General features: G+C 39.0%; 1 protein-coding gene across 1 annotated transcript in view; it reads right to left on the minus strand.

Moving 5' to 3' along the window:
* Positions 1-1,050: 1,050 nt before the first annotated feature.
* The window catches only part of LOC104528857 (myosin-IIIa), a gene marked incomplete at its 5' end in the record, with an annotated part of 53,521 nt that continues 34,372 nt past the window's right edge, over positions 1,051-20,199 (minus strand). The window contains 11 exon segments of the mRNA XM_029086221.1: positions 1,051-1,178; positions 4,214-4,300; positions 4,956-5,118; positions 7,199-7,310; positions 9,431-9,636; positions 12,307-12,384; positions 13,016-13,095; positions 15,238-15,408; positions 15,529-15,658; positions 17,382-17,470; positions 18,515-18,668. Of these exon segments, the coding sequence (XP_028942054.1) occupies positions 1,051-1,178; positions 4,214-4,300; positions 4,956-5,118; positions 7,199-7,310; positions 9,431-9,636; positions 12,307-12,384; positions 13,016-13,095; positions 15,238-15,408; positions 15,529-15,658; positions 17,382-17,470; positions 18,515-18,668 (1,398 nt within the window).

The raw sequence follows: 20,199 nt of genomic DNA on the forward strand, positions 1-20,199 counted from the left end.
TAAGAAAGACATGGACCTGTTAGAACAAGTCGAGAGGAGGCCACAAGAATGACCTGAGGGCTGGAGCACCTCTCCTGTGAAGACAGGCTGAGAGAGTTGGGGCTGTTCAGCCTGGAAAAGAGAAGGCTCCGGGGAGATCTTATAGCGGCCTTCCAATACCTGAAAGGGCTACAAGAAAGCTGGGGAGGGACTTTTCATAAGGGCAGTTAATGACAGAACAAGGGGTAATAGCTTTAAACTGGAAGAGGGTAGGTTTAGATTAGACATTAGGAAGAAATTCTGTACTGTGAGGGTGGTGAGACACTGGAACAGGTTGCCCAGTGAAGCTGTGGATGCCCCCTCCCTGGAAGTGTTCAAGGCCAGGTTGGATGAGGCTTTGTGCAACCTGATCTAGTAGAAGGTGTCCCTGCTGATGGCAGGGGGGTTGGAACTAGATGATCTTTAAGGTCCCTTCCAACCCAAACCATTCTATGATTCTATGACTAGTCTCCACCTACTTAAATGCTATCACTGAAAAAACAATGAGGGTGAGCAAAGCGCTCTGTTTCAGAGACTGGGACTAGAAGCACATTGTAGAGATATTTAGAATGTGATTCCCCTCACCTAACTTTTAGCTGTTTGATCTGAGCAAGACACTTGGGTTCCTGTTGTCATAACCTATGCTCAACTCTGGGTTCCTGCTGTCATCACCTATGCTTATCTCAGTGACTTAAGCTGAGAAGTACAGTTTCTTGCAGATGCCTATTTTTCACTCTTGTCTCAGCATTTCTTATGATGAGCTTGTTACAAAAGACAGTAATGTGCAGATTACATTAACATTACAAGTAAGCACAGTATTGTTGATCTTTCCCCTAAATATGCCTTTATTCCCTGGGTTTAAAATTATGAGTAAAATGGTTCCTGACATTTAAAACCTCCACATAAATGTACATTACCTCGGCATACATATCTAAAGTAATCCTACTTTGCTCCACTTTTATCTCACATTGCTGTTCTTCAGCAGTATAGTTACTGAAAAGGGACACATTTGAGTGACATAAGAAAATAACACTACCTCCTACTTTTGAAGATCTTCCTCTCTCTACATCCCCTGTAGTGAGACTGAATTATTGTTGCTGCTTTGTTTCTTGTCTCAGTTAGTTCTTGTCTCTTCTTCCTGAGTAAATATCCTCTGGCAACTGATACAAATTGTAATACAAAACAACCTTAGGCCACAAGCAATGGGTGTCCCACACATTTCAAAGAGTCAAAAGAGAACAGCATTAAACAAAAAACAATAAGGAAATATGGACCGGGGTGGTTACTATGATTACATTTCAACTGAAATTATTTTGTCCCACAAAACTTTTTTTGAGATTTCAGAAAGCTCTACCTATCTATGATTCTGTGATTTTACATGAGGATACAAACAAGCTCTTACTTCTTATTTTATTGGACTGAAGAAAATACAGGAAGATGCAGAATGAAGCAGAAGCATAGTGCTATAGAATTGCCTCTAGAACACAGTGCTCTCAGCTTCATGTACCTGCTTTGCCTGATTCAGGCAATTGATTTGACTCAGTCTTTCATTTCCCTGGGAAACGCCTGATTATCAGGCTATAGAGATTACCAGGCTCTCTTCTGGCACAGGCTTGGAATTAGCTGAACATCCACAAGATCAGAGAGAAACTGAAAATTTTACAGGTCAGCAGTTCCAGAAGACTTAGCTCATGCTCCTTTTGCAAAAAAAGACTTTTCAAAATGGAAAAGCTCAGCACGAAAGGTGTGCTAAGCTCCACAGTAACCAGGTGCACTGTGGCATGGGTACTCACTACTTGTGTTTTGTGGAAGGCATAAGTTAAAGTTTCTGGTCTGAACCAGGATGAACAAGGACTCAAACTTGGGTCTTCCCAGAGACATGCAGGTGCTGACTAGTCACTAGGGGCTTGATGCAGTTGCCGGCACAGAAGTATCTAGTGCCATCTGAAGTGCTCCAGGATAGCCAAGGCATCTATATGGAGCTGGCAGAAAGAACAAGACAGATGGGACTTTCTGGAGAGAGAAAGTTTGGTATACTACATGAAACAAAGATGGAGGCCAAGCAATATAAGCTAGGGCATCTCAAATGACACTGGATACCAATATGGGGGCAAACGAGCAAAGCATTTGGTGGTTTTAAATGAAATGAATAAAACTCTAGGCTCTGCTGACGATAAAAGGAGTTTAGACACCTAAGCCACATTTAGACATCTACACTGAAGTGTCCTAATCAGAAACTGAATTGCATTCAGAATGTTGCTTCAAAAATTCCTGAACTTGCAAAGAATTTCCTAATGGGAACTGGCACAGTCTCCACAGTGCTCTGATTTGGACCAATCTGCAGTTGTAGGGATTCAGCGCAAATCCACTAATCCCTGGCAAAATAAAAAGAACATAGTATTTTGTCAAATATCTCTGTCAAACTCTAATTCCAAGTGCAGTACCAAGACTATGTCGACAGAGGATTCAGGTGATTTAAATACCCTGAAGAGATGATAGATAGAGGAGCTCTTACTGCAACTCTGTTGAAAGTGTTCTGCATCACAGAGAAAGGTCAAACTCACTGAAGGGAGCATAAGCAGTCGATTCGAACACATTCATATAACTTGGTGCTAGCTTTTATTTGCTTTAGCATTCCCTACTCATAATTTAGACCAACTTGGACTCCACTAGGTGCAGTGGTTCAGTGTAAGAAGCACTGTATAAAAGGGACATAAATTACATCTTGATAATTGGATATAGGGTAAAGGAACCCAAATACTTATTGGAAGTGACACAATTGGTTTTTATACTGCAGTCTGACAAGGTCTTAGAAAAGTGCAAATTGTAAAGTACTTGGAATAATTCTAGAGTTTATAGGACTTCTGAGCCAATTCTCATTCCATTTTCACACAAAACCAACTCTAGAGGATCTAATTTGAAATAAACATGTCCATTCTCAATGGACATGCCAATATAAGCTAAGTCTGGTCTTTTTAGACTTATCGTGGTTCACCTTTGAAGCTTCCTGACAACTTTGTTATGAGATAGTAGCTGTCTAAGCTTTGTTTTCAGACTGCAATAGGAGTTTTGTATTGCTTTAGAAATAAATGAGGGGAAAAAGACCGAGATAACTAAGTAAAAATGGACTTCCATTTTTTTCTGGCTTCTTGTGCACTGGAAAAAGTTGATATGAAACTGCACACAGGACAGAAGGTTGACAAGAAGAAATGTTGGGGAGATTAATAAACAGAGCAACGTGGTTAATTAATATTTTTGCATTTGCTAAACATCCTAATGTAACTGAAAACTTTCAGATATGCAATTATTTTTGGCACATTGCTGCATTTTATTCTGGTTTTAGATTGTTTTCTACACTGGTGAAGTTTTACCAACTGCAGTGAACTACTCTTCAGTACACACTGACATTGGTTCAGTGCAATTAACAGATGCATCTGACAATGATTAAAACCAGCGCTAGTGTTGGTATATTCTCACAAAGGCATATCAGAGGTAGTTTAAATTTACACAGCCTGGGTATTGGCAGCACTAGCTTGTATTTGGGGCTGCCACCTTTGTAATTACCGGAAGTGCTGTGCAGATTTTTGACAGTTGTTTTCAGACCTGTGCCTCTTTAGTTGTACTGTTGCTGATTGCAGAGCTGCCTTGACTACAACTGGCTCGGGGACAAATATAGGGAGGAAAAAGGGATGTCACATAGCATACATCTGGGCCAAAGGTGATTATTGTTGCAGAAGAGAAGGAATATTTTGCTAGGCTGGATTGAGCAATGGCAAAAAAGAATCTTGAGACGTGAATGAAATTACAGGTTGTAGTCTTCTCAAACATAGCTATTAGTGATACATAACAAAACCTATTCCTAATAGAACAGCACACACACACATTACATGCAGATAGTATCATACAGGGCTTCAACAACATCAGCTGTAATATTAACTGTATCAGACTAGGAGTGATAAGACGCTACGGCATTTAACCATCCCACTTCACAGCTGTGGAAAGTGTCTCTAAGCCAGTCTGAGGTACAGGTAACAGAATACCTTGACCTGTTTCAACCACTGTATATAGATACATCATAGATAAATCACACCTCATAATGTATAAATGACCACAGTCAATCCGTGTAGCTAGGTATCAGCAAAGAATCTGGTTGAATATACTGTGTACTGATAGCATGAAAGCAAACAATTCTTACTTGCTTGAAATCTAGTAATATATTCTTCCACTTTTTTGTTATGTTTTGCATTTGTGTATTCTTTACGAGCAACAAAACCCCTGTAAGCTGAAAAGAGATATCAAAAATTAAATAATCCATTAGGTACACAAAAGGCTGTAAGAATAAAAAAGTCTGGAAAGAATTACAGACCTCCATTAAAATATTCATAAATATTTTGCAGGCTTTATCTTTCAAAAAAAAAAAGAGAAACAAGCACAAGCAGTAAATCTACATAAAAACTACATTTTCTGGTGAGTAAAGTTATTATGAATGAAATGAATACAAACCACAAGAGAATCAGAATGTAAAATAAAATGATGTTTGAAATGTATTAAAAATTTCAGTTGATGTCTCCATCAACAGTCTAATTGGTGTTATTATCTAGGATGGTTAACACATTTTATTTTCATTATTATATTATACAACCTTGTCAGAGTATGCCAGAATATTATCAATAACAGCATCATCTGTGCAATCACATCCTTCCATTGTTAAAATTGCCTTTTAAATGTAATATTGATAAACATAACTTCAGTAAAGAGATTGTTGTAACCTGGTTAAAAGAAATTTTTCTTCACAACAGACATCATGTAGTATAAGGTATTTTGTCAAATGTAACAGCGGGAAAACAGCAAAATCCACATCCAGCATGCACATCCATCTATCAGCTGTACACAGACTCTGGCTTTAAGCAAAATGTCAAATGTTTTAAAGCTATTACCTGACTGTATTTTAATAGCACTTTGTTCCCTTTGTTCCTTTATCTTTTTGTATCTCCTTGAACCCAGCCACCCTCTGACACAAGCTTGAATCAAAATAATCATGTCAACTGTCTCCTTCCGCATTAAATTTAGCTGCTCCACATGATAGTATTTGAGGAACACCTTAAAAAGAGTAGGCAGACAAAGTTATAGTCACCCTCCCAGGCCCTGTATTCACTCAAACCATTTAACATCAACAAGAGTTACAAGTTGGTTTCAAATGATAAACAGACGCTTTAGCTGTAGTATCTAAAGGATTATTCTTGTTAAAGACAGCATTTTGGTTGTTTGGAGTATTAGTTTACCTTACTCTCACCTTCAACGTCTTTTGTCAGTCCCAGTACAAAACTTTGGTCTGTAACTATAAACCTGTTATCAAAACTATGAGGCTGACAGTTTTGCTAATGTCATAAATCTGATGTATGTTACATAAATGTGATCCAAATCTGGAATGTTCAATATCTTTGCTTTCCAATTTTAAATCTAAGGCATTGTTTAGTTACTAAATTACTTTTATCAAACATGAAACTCATATAACCCCTGAAAAACTGTTAGAACGAGTCCAGAGGTGGGCCATGAGGAGATCAGAGGGCTGGAGCACATCTCCTGTGAGGACAGGCTGAGAGAGTTGGGGCTGTTCAGCCTGGAAAAGAGAAGGCTCCAGGGAGATCTTATGGCAGTCTTTCAGTTCCTGAAGAGGCCTACAGGAAGGCTGGGGAGGGACTTTGTACAAGGGCAGGTAGTGATAGAACAAGGGGTAACAGCTTCAAACTGGAAAAAGGTAGGTTTAGATTAGATGTTAGGAAGAAATTCTGTACTGTGAGGGTGGTCATACAGTGGACCAGGTTGTCCAGAGAAGCTGTGGATGCCCCCTTCCTGGAAGTGTTCAAGGCCAGGTTGGATGAGGCTTTGAGCAACCTGGTCTAGTGGGAGGTGTCCCTGCTCATGGCAGGGGGGTTGGAACTAGATGATCTTTAAGGTCCCTTCCAACCCAAACCATTCTATGATTCTATGATACAAACACATTCCTGGTGTATATTAGGAGAAAATAAAATGTGTAGAAAAAGCTTGTGCAATTAAAACAATAATTATGCTTATTTTGCAGAATTCCCCTGATCTTTGATCCCTTGTTGATATAGATACAGGTTAACCATAATTAAAGTAAACATAAGCAACAGATCTCACATCTCAAGATAAGCTGCCTTTGGGTGCATGTTATCCATTAGCCTCACTAAGACAGCGGAGGGAAATAAAGGTTGAGGAGGAGGTAAATTCATGGCTTCTCTCCCACCTATCCAGGAAGATGTCTTAGAAGAAGAAAAGTTGTTTCTTCTGCACTGAGGTGATTTCAAATAGTTTATGATCCATCTCTCTCTCTGTCCATATCCTTCCTGGGCAGGTCTGTTACATCAGCAAATAGAGTGACTTGACGCAGTACTTGCCTGATACTTATTTTCTCTGTCAGACCTCCTGGCACTGGAACGGCCTGCCCAGAGAGGTGGTGGATTCACCATCCCTGGAGGTTTTTAAAAAGAGATTGGACATGGCCCTTAGTGCCATGATATAGTAATTGGAGTTGGATCAGGGGTTGGACTTGATGATCTTGGAGGTCTTTTCCAACCCAATCTATTCTATGATTCTATGATTCCTGAGATCTGTCAATGGGGGTTGGGAGGGTGTCCCTCTCTGGCATACTGGGAAGACTAGTGAGCTAGAACCAAAAGCAAGAGTATGGGAAAAAAGTCGTCCCCCACTTCACATATATGGGATCATCCTGCTACCTCTTCCCCTGGTGCTCAGTAAAGTCTGCCACAGAGGCCTCTGGCGGGAAAGTCAAAACCTTTTCCTCTCCCTTTGTGAGTCTGATTGCTCCAGGGAAGAAGTATAACTTAGTTTCCTGAAGAAAGCTTGGACTAAGCTTGCTAGGATCCTTACTACCACATTTTTGGAAATAAAATGCAAGCAGTGTCATTGTCACATACTGCTTTGCACTGTGGTCTCACTAAAGCTGATCAGAATTTTAACACTTTAAATGGTCAGGATTTCAGCCAGATATCAGGGAACAGTACCCAGCAAAGGGTGTTTTTTTTTTAAACCAGTATAGATCAAGAGCTACCCCAACCGAATGGGTGAGAAACCAAATTGCTTAGTAACTTAAAATGACATAGTGTAATAATGCAGATACAGGATATTAAAAAATTACTTTAGTTTTTCCAAGAACCCAGTTGTCAAGGTGAGCTTTTTCCAAGATGGCAGCACAGGTTTCCGGGCTGACTGGAGGATCCTCATTTGTTTTATAACAGATGAGGTAATACCTAAAGACAAATATATGATTCTTTATTCCATTAACAGTGAGCAATAGATACAAATCCATTTAAACAATTTATTTAAATAATAAAAACCACTGCATGAAAGGAAACATAGCACTGAAAAAACAAAAAACAACATACATAAGAAATTGCTGTGATTTATATGCAGTACTGAGAAACTCAATCAAAAGTGGATGAGTGACATATTGCACACCCTGGAGGGTTGTTTAATTCTATATTAACACCAGAAGGCTTTTAAAAAGTGTACAACCCAAGTAGAGCTGTGCATCAGTTCTTTGCTGCTCTGGTTCTCTGCATTCTGTGAAAGTTATTTCAGTGGCAAAACAAAAATATTTTTAAAGCTTTTCTGTCTAAATTAGCTTATTTCATATCTATAAATGTCATGAAAATTTAATCTCTTATCTCCTTTGCTAGGCCATCTACCTTTGAGTTAGTTAACATGACAAGAGATGCATCCCAGCTCTTGTTACCTCCTTGGATTCAGCTTTGCAGATCCTTTTGGAACATATACATGCTGTTATGACATATCATATGTAAGCATTTAATCTGGCAAACTCATTACCCAGAAATAATTTTGACTAGGAAAAGAGGTCAGCATGCTTATGTGTAAAAATTACCTATAATCTGCCAGCTCAGCTGCTGGGCAGGAAAGTTCTTGTGTGTCCCAGGACTTTCCAAAATTTTCCATAATAAAATGAACCATACCTTTCTTTTTATTTTCTTTTTTTTATATAAAATTCAGGAAAATTACATTAATTATGTGTGCTTCCTGACAGTACATTCTGCTCTCTTCATGTTATTCAGCCTCTATACACAAAGCTTGGGTTGTACCAGCTTTAAATAACAGTAACAATTTCCTCATGGAATAATAAAAAAAGAGACAATGTTGATTCCTGCATTATCACCAATACCTAAAGGTTTTTTTTTTTTCTTTTTACTACACAATGAATTGGCTTATTTTTATTCTAAAAAAATAATTTTGCCATTATCCCAGGTCTACCTGTAACTCTCAACTATTAAAAAAAAAAAAAAAAGACAAGGAGATAGACACTTAATAAAAACCCCTTTTAGTTTGAGGGCCATATCCTCAGTGCCAGAGATCTGCACAGCCCCACTGCAATCAGAAGCACACTTGCTGGAGAGCTACCTCATTTTTTTCACTGCTTTCCTCTCTTTTACCTGAAGAGTAATTTTTTTTATAAAAAGCAGTGACCAAAAGCCACAGCACATCTTGGTGATAACTACCTTTTCCCATGCTGCACTCTCCCAAAACAGTAATAGTCCCAGGATTATTCTTTACAGGAACAGTGCTATAAACATTTTGTCCTTCCTCTCTCCTTGTGCACCTGCAGGACTGAGCTGCTAGCCCTCTGTCTGGTGCATGATTACTTTTAAGTGCTTCTGTCTGAACGGGTGTTGCTTGCTTCTTCCCAGTTTTGATCTCCATTCCATAAATCTGAGTTCTGATTCTGCCAAATACTCAGAGTTTATTTGTAAGAGAGAAGTACAGTTTAAGTGCTCAGGATTAATTTTTTGGGGTGGAGGAAGAAGAGATATTTAAGGGAATTATAAAATCATAGTGAATTCGTTACTTTTTGTCTTAACAAGTGACTAACACTTAGACGTTATATTTTAAACAAAATTATGCACTTAATGAACTTCTCAGCCCTAGATTAGCAATACCGGATTATCATTCAGCTGGCACAGGCAGGTGCTGCACAGTGCTGAACATCAGAAGCTAAAGAAACTGTGGTGCTCTTTGCATGTTATTGCCCCAAATTCTCATCTTTAATTTGAAGCATTACATTTCTAAGCCTCAAGTCTTTAAAGAAAACTTGCAGATTATAAGCAAGATAATTTTTACACAAATGTGCAGGGAACCTGAAACAATCACCCTGAGGTGCACCATCTTCCCCTGCCAACCCAAAATGAGTCACTAATCTTGTGCCTTAACTACTCTTTCTCATCCAGTTTGTAATCTTCTTTGTCACAGGAAATGTCTTTGTATTTTTTCTTTAAAGACCATACCAAAGACTCTGCTGATGCTTAGCAAACACTGGGCAGCAATGATAGGAGAGAAAAAGGTTTCTTCACATAGATGTTACCGTTTTATGAAGTTAGCAAACAGGATACGGTGTGAATAACCCTGTCTTCGAATTCTTGCTGTCTCCAGAATTCCTGTGTAACGCAGCTGAACCAACACTTTTTCTTTATCAAACTTGTTTGCTTGCCGGTCATTGTTTGGCTTGATGCACCTGACAAAATGAGGCTGGCCGACGACCATTTTGGATAACAAATCCATCAGAGAATACTGCAAGAAAGTAACAAGATATCTGCCACTAGGATACTTATAAAACTTCTATATAGGTCCATGTGTAGCTGAAATTTTATTTCATATGATCAGAATCATGTCCAAACCCATTTACACTTCAGTAAGCTGGTACTTTAATGGTAGATAACTGACCCAACAACAATTCTAGCTCTGGTACGATCTCTAACTTACTAGTGAATACTGTGAGAGAGAAACACTGATTGCAAGTGGATGTACCAAACTCCACCCAGAACATTCTCACAAACTGCCATAATGTCTAACATATGATAGAAGCTCTCCTTACACTTATTTGCTTCTCTTGGAGCCTTGTTAGGTAATTACAGCCCACTTTTTCTTTTTACTTTTGTCACCTGTTTGAAGATCCTTATTCACCCAGAGAATAAATCATCTGTCTATGGATGGGAAGTGGAAGAGCAGCAAGCCAGGAAATATTGCCATCCCTTCTTTAGACTGGAGGAAACTAAGGCACCACAGAAGAGGGGCTGCTTAAACTGCTCTGATCTATTATGTCCTGTTCATTGTATAGGCTGATGGTGATACTATAGTTGCCCTGCCAAGAGGAAACTATTGAGGAGGGCAAAACTAGAAGTACACAAAACCACAATTCCGAAGTTGCACTTTCCTCACCTCACCAGGGTAACAGGCTAGCAGAGGGGATGCAGTTTGTAGCTCTCCATGGCAGCTGAGGTGAATCTGGCTGTAAACAACCTTGACTGATGTTTTGTAAAATTGCTTCATGGGAGGATCTTATTAAAACACAAATGAAGAGGCTCATTCCTCAAGATTCAACCCGACTCAACAGAAACAAGCAGCCAGGAGGTAATGCAGTTCAGCAGTAGGTTGGATACATGAAACTAGTGTAGGACGTCAAGAGCCATATGTTTCCTATTAAAATGTGCAATTTCATTCTGGACAGACGCTGCAGCATGCAGCAAAGTACTTAATTAGCTTCATCACTAGTGTGCCAATTGAACACAAACAAGTAGGACGCGCTAATGGATAATTTTTTTTGTCCGCTCGGTCTGAGGTGGCAGATGCTTTTCTCAATCACCAATAGATTTCTATGTTTAAGTAAACCAGTGGGGCTGAAGCTGAATCTTCGTTTAAAAGCATTAGCTAGCATGATCTGAGCATGATTTCCACTACAGAAAATAATAACAGAGAAGTGTAAATATAATTAACTAATTTGCAGCCTCTGATGCTAGATGTGCTAGTAATGCATTGAATCACAGACATTAGGTTTGAATAAGATTCAATAAATTTTTCCATCTGGAACTTTAAGACACGATCCAGCTTTGGACCATCATGAAACCTAGGCTGAAATTATCCTTTGCAGTTCACAAAACTGTGCAATGGTTTCTACTAAACAGAGATCTTGCTCCTTACTGTTTGCTCACATAGATGTAAATGAACTCTTACAGGTCATGATCTTCACCTCAGTCATCTTTATGTTTTTGCTGGGATATATGACTAAATAAGAGTTATTAATTCAGAGCTGAGCCCATGTGAACCAACTCTCTGCACCACTTTGGAGGAAAGAATGCTCTTCACAGCTATTTTCTACTGCAGGACCAGCAGCACAGCCAGTGCTTGGGAAGATGTAGTGACTTTAACCTGGTCGGCAGCCAAACACCATACAGCTGCCTGATCACTCTCCCCCAGTAGGATGGGGGAGAGAATCAGAAGGCTAGAAGTGAGAAAACTCATGAGTTGAGATAAAACTAATTTAATAATTGAAATAACATAATAATGACAATAATAATGGAATACCAGTAATAATGGAATATACAAATGAGTGATGCACAGTGCAATTGCTCACCACTTGCTGACTGATGCCCAGCCCATTCCTGGCTAGTAATCCCAGAGGAGAGAAGATCCCGAAACCCTGATCCCTGAAGAGCAAGAGCGCCTTCTGGCCAACCCTCATTTATATACTGAATATGATGTGATATGACACAGAATATCTCATTGACATATCCAAATGCCAGTTTGGATCTGTTAATCTTACTATGTTTCCCCCCTAGCTTCTTCTGCACCTGCAGACTAGCAAAACATAGGAAGTTGGAAAGTCTTTGATTTCTTATTAGCAAATAAAAATATCACTATATTATCGACATTCTTCTCATACCAAATCCCATACTGAAATCAAAACCCAGCACTATTCTAGCTAGAAGAAAATTAGCCCTATCCCAGCTAAAACCAGTACAGAAGGTCAAGAGCACTGCTGAAGGCGCTACAAGGCTGGACTCAGGACAGCCTCTGAGCAGTGATCATCAAGATCTTTTTCTGGAGCTCCTGCTCCAAATTAACTTTGCCTCTTGCTTCTTCAACTCTCAAAGAAACATTGTATCACTAATGTCCAACCTCCTTTTATCTCCCTTGGTGGAAAAACAAGTACATGAAAGATTAATATTGATCATCATACAACATCATGACAAAAATGTGGCTGTGTAATCAAGTATAATTGAAGATGAAACATCTCAGTCTCCTCTAGATATTTGTACTGCACAGGCTGCTGTACCATATATGCAGTTCACAAACTCTAAATGGATCTCTGTTGACTCTAAGCCAACAGGTGCATTTCAAAAGTTGAAAGAATAAACATTCATTCTACTCTAGAAAAAATTATTAAAAGATCTGATATCTTACTCTAAAATAAGAAGCCACTGTCTGTGTTTTCATGCTGGTTGTCTCTCTTGGATGATGTCCGGTATCTCCTGCTTCATTCTATAAAGATGAAGAAAGAAAATGACACTTTTTATCTCTGTTGAGCCTGTAGTGCCCTTTCCAATGCCACAACAAAGCACCTATCAGAGAACATAATTAATTTTAAAAAAAGTACTCTAAACAGAAAAAGTTACAGCATGATCACTAGCACAAATCAGTCACACCAGTACTTTACATTGCTTTGCTACACAATACACAAATGTTCACACACAGAGGACACAGTTTGATAACAGAGCATCTAGATAACTGCCACAAATAACCTGACAATGTCTGAGGTCTTCTCTGTTATTTCATCATCATTGTTATTTTGGTAGTTCTCTAAGGGACTTGACTATACTCCACACCAGTATTTTAATTTCTCTTTTTGCTACAATACAGCTAGGAAATAATATTTTTTCCCCCTGAAGTTGTTATAAAACTATAGCTAGAAAGAAGGGAAATGTTAGGTTTTTACCTCACGGAAGGAATATGAATTGCACAACACAAAGATATCCAGCTAAACAGAAAAGAAAATAGGAGAGGAAGAAAAACCAAGGAAGGGGTTACTTGCTTACTTTTGGTACCAATAACAGTATTGCCTTTCTAGTTTAAATTTGGGTTCGATGTAGAGTCACAAAAGCAGTTTTCTTACCTTTGTATGACCAATTGACTTCTGGGGGGTCCACATTTGGTAACTGATTGTAGCTTTGCTTTTAGTGTGTGCCAGGTTACCTATGGGAAAATGAAAGAAAGCAACTACCAAAATGCTTGTATGTCATCTAAACTAAAAACTATGATGAACCACGTTATTCATGTCCTCGGTGTAACTATATGACTATCAAGGTTGTTGACTTTTTTGGAATATGTCCTCATTTTCCCTTTCACCCTTGGGATGGAACAAGCCCTGAAGAAGTGCCATGAAGATGGAACATGGGCTGAATTTTCCTCCTTCAGTACTTATGGCACCTACTAGAGCAAAAAAATAAACAGGCTGCTGCAGAAAGTAAGAAAGAGACGTCTTAGAACATCCATGTAGTTTTATCCTAAGGATGTTACTGTACTAGTCTAGTTTTAAGGCTACATATACATTAGTTGTTTTTTTTTTTTAAAAAAGTGCTAGCACCCTTCTCTGGCCCTGAGGGCAAGTGAGGCAGCATGACTCAAATCTATACAGATAAACTCTATACTTCACTACTCTTTTAACTTCCTGGTAAAAACAAGGTTGTATCTTTCCACAGAGCTTGTTGGAAGCCATCACTGGTCTGTGCTTTCTCTTGAAGTGTGCCTGGGTATTTCTGTGAGACTGCTAGTTGACATGGTTCAAAACTGTCTCAGGGAGGCATGCTAACAATTAATCAGAATGGGCAGTCCTGTGGGAGCGTTTCAGCTACTGTTCACTAGCCCTGTTTGGTTTACTAGCATAGACATAGTCTTAAGACTAACCTTGGAATTCTTAATCAAGTAATACCTTTATTATGATGACTTGAAGGACTAGGTGCATTGGAGTGGATTACACAGACACTGGTCTTCTAAAGGAATAATTAAAATTCTGCTGAGCTTTCCATCATGTTATCCTATGTTGATAAACTCCAACCATTCCTTCTGCTAGTAACATCTCTGGAATCTCACTCTCCACTGGGAGAGCCTGTCATCTCTGTGCTCAGCTACTATCAGCAGGAGGTGGATGAGAGTTGGATAAACAGCTGCAAATATACAGCATGCTGAGCTAATGCATCATGTATTATGTGATGATATCAAGTGCTAAACCTCCCTTGGGCTTAGCTGAATATCACAGGGTAGAAAGGAAAGAGAGAGGATTACTCACATCTAACTTTAGCTATCTGAAAGTGAGGTGTCTACAGGATTCCCACTGTATTCAGTGGAGGGAGGCACCTTCAGAAGAAATTTATCCCATCCTAAGAGAAACATCTGGGATAGGCAAGATGGGTTGGATTCTAGGTAAACTTCTACATTTCCGCTGACTCTAGGTGAGTAACTGAGATCAGAAATCTAACTTAGAGTTATTAACTTATCTAACTACAGCTGGATGGTTTGGGTCAGTTTTGAAAAGCTACACAGTGTTTCATATTTAACAAGAAGACTGTAACAACCTTCAGAGTTATCTTGCAAAACATTACATAAGAGTTTGGATCAGTTCTTGGGACCAATTGAGTCCTGAGTTTGGCTCTATAGAAATTATAGTTTAGTACCTTAGCAGACATCAAGAAGTCAAAAAATTCAGGTAAGGACATTGAGCTGAGCATCTTCCCAGGAACACTGACTTAAAGTAGACCTTCAAGACCAAATTTTGCATTCCACCAGCAAAGCTCCCTTTGTGAAGAACAGGAGCCTTGCCAAAACCTCTGTTTCTGTAAGCTATGATAATATTTTATAGAAATTTCCATTAGGCTCTTCCAATTTAGCTTTTCTGTTCTACTACAAGTACATCTCCCATGTAGTTATACAAGAAAGCAACGCTATAAAGTACTTACTGTAGGACATCATTGCCATCACACAGGGAGTGATACAATACAACAGCAAACTGGTTGTAAGGACACTCACCCATCTTCCTAAAATGGCAGGTAGGACACTGTGCAAGGACCTGGTTCAACTAAGATGCAACTTAGGAGTAATTTCTGTAGAGCCAGTTATATTCTCCACCCCAACTTATGAACTCCTTGAGGAAGGGCTCACTACTAGGACTTCACCTATTGTAAAGGATAAAAGACTGAGGAAATAGAGGAGTGTCTCCTCGCTCTTTGCAGCAGATGTTAGGAGCCCCAACCTTGATTCTCTACTACTTTAGAGAAAAATTGCACTGAGACAAAACAGGCAATTTATATATGTCCTGTCCAAAAAAGGCCAGTGACTTACCTGATCCTTTCTGTTCAGTCCTCAACTCAAGGGATGCACTCCACTCCCTGTCTTGCTTCCCTACCCTGAAGAGAGGACCCTGAAAGAAGCCTCTACCACTTCCTTGGCACTTGATCAGACCAATCCCTCCCCTGCAGCTTGAGATGGCTGGGGCTCCATTCTGTATAGATTCTAGGGTTGGAAAGTTAAGCCACAAAGTGTATAATGTCATCAACAAATGGTCATATGAAACCTAGAAGTGGTCATCATGCAGGCTAGAGAAGAATAAGAGGATTACCACAATAGCAATACCTGTTTTTGTAAGAGGATGGGTTACCAACTGTCGCGTCAGATTGTTTTCAGATGATCGCAGTAGCAGCACAATATCAGCTGGCAGAGTATCTCTATTTTTGGCTAGGAATCCACTTGCATTATATAGTACCTGTTTAAAAAGTACATTTATGCATCTTCTGGGCTTTTGAAAAGTAATTCTAAATTTAAGCACTCTGGCACGTAGCTTTTAATATCCTGAGATAGATACACAGTTTTTCAGCTATCAGGCTTGGTCTTGCTTACAGTCTTTCTTTTGATCACTGAAAGTTCTAACTTTCAAAACTGAGAACCATTATGATGCAGATCACTAAAAGCAAATCCATCATCCTAAAGTAGCTCAAGACATTTATTTTCCCTAATACAGATATGATAATATTAGTTTTAGCCAGTGTGGATTTATCACTAGGACAAGTGTATTATAGTCCTCCTTTACACCAGTATATGTGTAAAAGCACAATTAACAATGCACTTGATTTCAACTTTATCACAAAGGTTTACCCATATGACTGCACAATCTTTCTGTCCCATTCATATTGTGCTGTACTCAACCCAGGACTTACTACCCTTTCTAGAGACCTCTGTATTAATTGTAGAGGAAATTTGTAAAATCACAAACTGCACATTGGCAATTGAAATCTCTCTAAAAATTCCAGTAATGGTGTACCTCCAGAGCTCTATCTCAATGATGCTGTACAGGACCCACAAGAAAACCTGGCCTGTGAAGACGGCTAGAAGATACTGGCATATTTAATTTAGAAAAAACCCCTCACAAACCAACCCAGTAATAGCCTTAAATTACAAAAAAAGGCTTGTAAAGGAAGAGTAGTACCACAGTAAACAGGACTAGGAGTAATGAACTTACATACAGCAATGGAGATACAAATTAGACAGTAGGAGAAACTTCCTAATGAAAAAGCTTGTTGACTAATGTAAAGGGCTGATGGGACACTGGTGGAATTCCCCATCTTCAGTGGCTGGTATCAGGAATGGCGCAGGGAGAGCCGGCTCTCTGCTCCTCAGCAGTGAGATATGCTATTCTAGTGAAGTGTAATTCAGCTGGAAATGAGGTTCAGAGGAGTTACTGCAGGTCTTTTGTAGCTGTCTGTCTTATACAAGGGGTAAATTATCTTCCATTAGCTGGTGGGAAGTATGCTGCCTCTTTCCAGGCCAGCTGCTTCAGCACTGCATAGACCCAACATAGTTTCCTATGTGAGACAGCAATGCCCACTCCATACCCTTTAAAAGAGCTCAAAAGGAGGTTGGGAGCTCCTGCTTTCACAAAGCAAGGTTCAGGTGACCAGTGGCATCTTGCTGCAGTGTGTCAGCAACTCCTCCTGAATGTGAAAGGTATGTGCAGCAAATGACCTTGTACAGGAGGACAAGACGCTGCTCATCAAATGAAGCAGAAAGCAAGTCCTGCACTATCTATCTGGCTGATGACAAAGTACAGAACTAAGTAAGGCTTATGGGGTGTAGGAGGTAGTAGAAAGGATGGAGCAGGATCCTGATTAAAAGCAGTGGGAACAAGCATGGCACAGTTGAGGAACTAAGGGGAAAAACATTTAATTGCATTACATAATGATGATGTTTTGGTTCTTCTATAATACAGTCACTTCATTTACTTGGTGACATTTAAGAATAATACACAACTGCTATTGCTTTTTTACGAGGGAAAATAACTTTTCAATTTACTTTTGATGTGTGAAGCACTGCCAATATTTCCCTGTCAGGCCTGAATAGATGAAGGTTGAGAAACAATCCAGCTGACCTCTTCTGTTTCCTTCCAGCCCTACCATTCCACAATCCCCAACTAAAATCATTAGGTCTCTTACCTTTCCTGCATAGTGATAAATCCCAAAGGTTAGATCTACTCTTTTGGGTCTCCAAAAATATTTTGACTTCAAATTATCTTCAAATTTTTCTGAAAGGAAACACATAGCTTATCTTACTGGAGTTACTGTACAATAATTGTCTTCTAAAGCTGTATCCCTCTAAGGATATTGCCTGACATCTCAGACAACACACAGGCACAAAACAGACTCTGATGTTTTTAAGGACAAAGATACCATAATAATCTTGTAACAAAAGGCACTGGATAGAGAAAATAGGAACTCTCGGATCAGTTACTTACTTTGTACCAATTTTTTTCTGTATGACCTCAGAAAATCACTTGCCTACTAGGAAGGACGTAGTAATCCTTCCTAAGGACTCCTTGAGTAGTAGTGAGGAAATATTTACCAATTGACTGAGGGCTTCTGTACTGTAGACTAAAAAGTATGAGGAAAGAAAGACAATAAGGACACATAATTGCTTTAGCATGGGCATTGTTACTGGATGTTATTAGGTTTTGTGACTGGGTGTTGGTTAAAACTCTCATCTGACACTTTGCACATTCAAAGATGAGTAAAACAAGGATTTATCTGCACAGAAACGTCGCTTAAGTAACTAAATGAACTGTAACTGCAACTACTCAGCAGCACTGAAATATTAAGGACCTGAATTAAGTGTTTTAATTTCTGAATAGAGAAAAACAGGAAGCATAATTTGCTGAAAGGCACTGAGGCAAGTTTGCAGCCGTTACCCCCAAAAAGTACTAAAATTCTTGTTCAGATAGGGCTCATCAAAAATCTTAGAGCTGAACCTGACTCAACTTTGAAAACAGTGGTCTTGGCACATGAACCAAGAGTTTTAACATCTTTAGCTTTCAAGCCCTGCAGCTAAAAATTCCTGAAGGCAGGAGAATTCAAAACCTGGATCAGCAGCTTAGGTTCATTTGTACTCTTGATTTTTCTTTATCAACTTCAAAGACACATCTATTCCTGCATGCATGCCTCCCTCAAACATACTGCGACACTGGAATGTGGGCTCACTAAAAACATAACTATCATATAACCTAAACTGGACATGTCAAACAGAACTAACAAGGAGACATCTTGCAAAACTGTGAAATAAACCATATACTTACCTACAAGTGTCTGATCTGTTGCTTGTGGGAATCGACTTTCCTCATCCAGCAGGGACAATAAACCCATTGGTTTCTGCAGGAACATATCTAAGAGGGGCCTGTTGTCCTCATATTCTATAACTCTTGCATCAACACCTTCATATAGGTATTCATTCTGTAAAAAGCAACAGAAGGCATTTTCTGTCTATGTATACAGAACCACTTCAGACAATAATTCATAAACTGTCAATTGTAGCAAATTAAAGCTACATTGAAAAATTATGTCCCAGGGCTAAAGACATAAAGGTTTTGCAGGAACAAATGTGAGCTGGGATGTAACAAACTATCAGGCTATAGATTTTATTTTGCCTTTGGATATGTAAGTACTTCCTATGGCATATTTGGTAAAGTAAGATGCTTTCCAGGAATATGAAGAACTAAAGAAACAGAGTTGAAGAATATAAAGTATCATGTTTGCAGATGGAAACCTCAGTGTCTATTTACTTCCCTGGTCTGCAATGTAAATAGTATTTCTTAATCATTTAGAGCTACATTTGCATTCACAGTTCGTTGCTCAGATCTACGTGATGTACAGTGGCCAAGATTTACAAAAGTGACTACAGATTACAGAGGCCTCACTTGTTTGATCCCCCTTCTCAAACACCTGGAAAAGCTCATATGTGGAGAAGAATGGTGTACACACTTTCTAATAGTTAAAGAATGGTGTACATACTTTCTAAAAATTAAATAAGTAGCTTCAGGTTGGCCTCTACAACTTTTTCACTCCTTTTCAGGAACTAGGGAAAGGTATTCAGCAAGATTAAAAAACAACAGAAAAACTAGTGGGTTTTTTTGTGCTTCTTTTTTCTCCTGAAGACTGCAAAAATCTTTGGATTCCTACCAGACTGAAAAAAAACTTGATAACAAATGCTTGATAACATAGTGTGTTGAGATGGTTTTATCTTGGAAATAATTTAAATTATAGCTGAAGAATATAAGAATTACTTTCTTTAATCCTTCAGCAAGGCAGAGGACACATGTAGATTTACCAAGAGAAGGATGCCCTAGGGACTGCCACTTCTCCATTATTTTTGCCTGCATTACGTAACGCAATAGCAGTTATCCACTGCACAGTGCTCCCATATATACCAGGGCTGCCTTCAGTCCTCTGCAGGCTGTACTATAAAACACATAATTAAGCATTTGATCTACTGTAAAAATCATCCCTCTTCCAAAGGATAGGACTGTATTAATGTATAGTGTTAACTTCATAGTTGTGCTATCCTGAATTCATTGGGAGAGGAGTGTCATAAACATGACTGATGGCTAACATTGAGTTCAAAGACCTCTACCCGTGAAAGACCTCTCCTTATGTGTCATTCCCTTGAGTCTCAACAAGTGAAGAAGGCAATATACTGAGCATTTCAAAAAGGAGTTAACTGCCATATACAACAGAAAAGCACACATTATTAGACTTCATACCTCTCAATCCCTAAAACAGAGAGAAACAGCAAAATGAATAAAATCAATAACATTGTCCTGGAAATACAGGCCCAAATAAATAAATCTGCTATCCATTTGAAAGAGAACAAAGAATATATACCTAACCCCTTCCAGTATCCAGACTGATCTAATTTCCCAGAACACTCTTCACATTAAGGATAGGTTATGGCTCAGTTTATATGCCTGTACAAAGGTGTAAGCAG

The sequence above is a fragment of the Antrostomus carolinensis genome, unplaced genomic scaffold (genome assembly GCF_000700745.2).
Source record: "Antrostomus carolinensis isolate BGI_N321 unplaced genomic scaffold, ASM70074v2 scaffold4438, whole genome shotgun sequence".
NCBI lineage: Eukaryota > Metazoa > Chordata > Aves > Caprimulgiformes > Caprimulgidae > Antrostomus > Antrostomus carolinensis.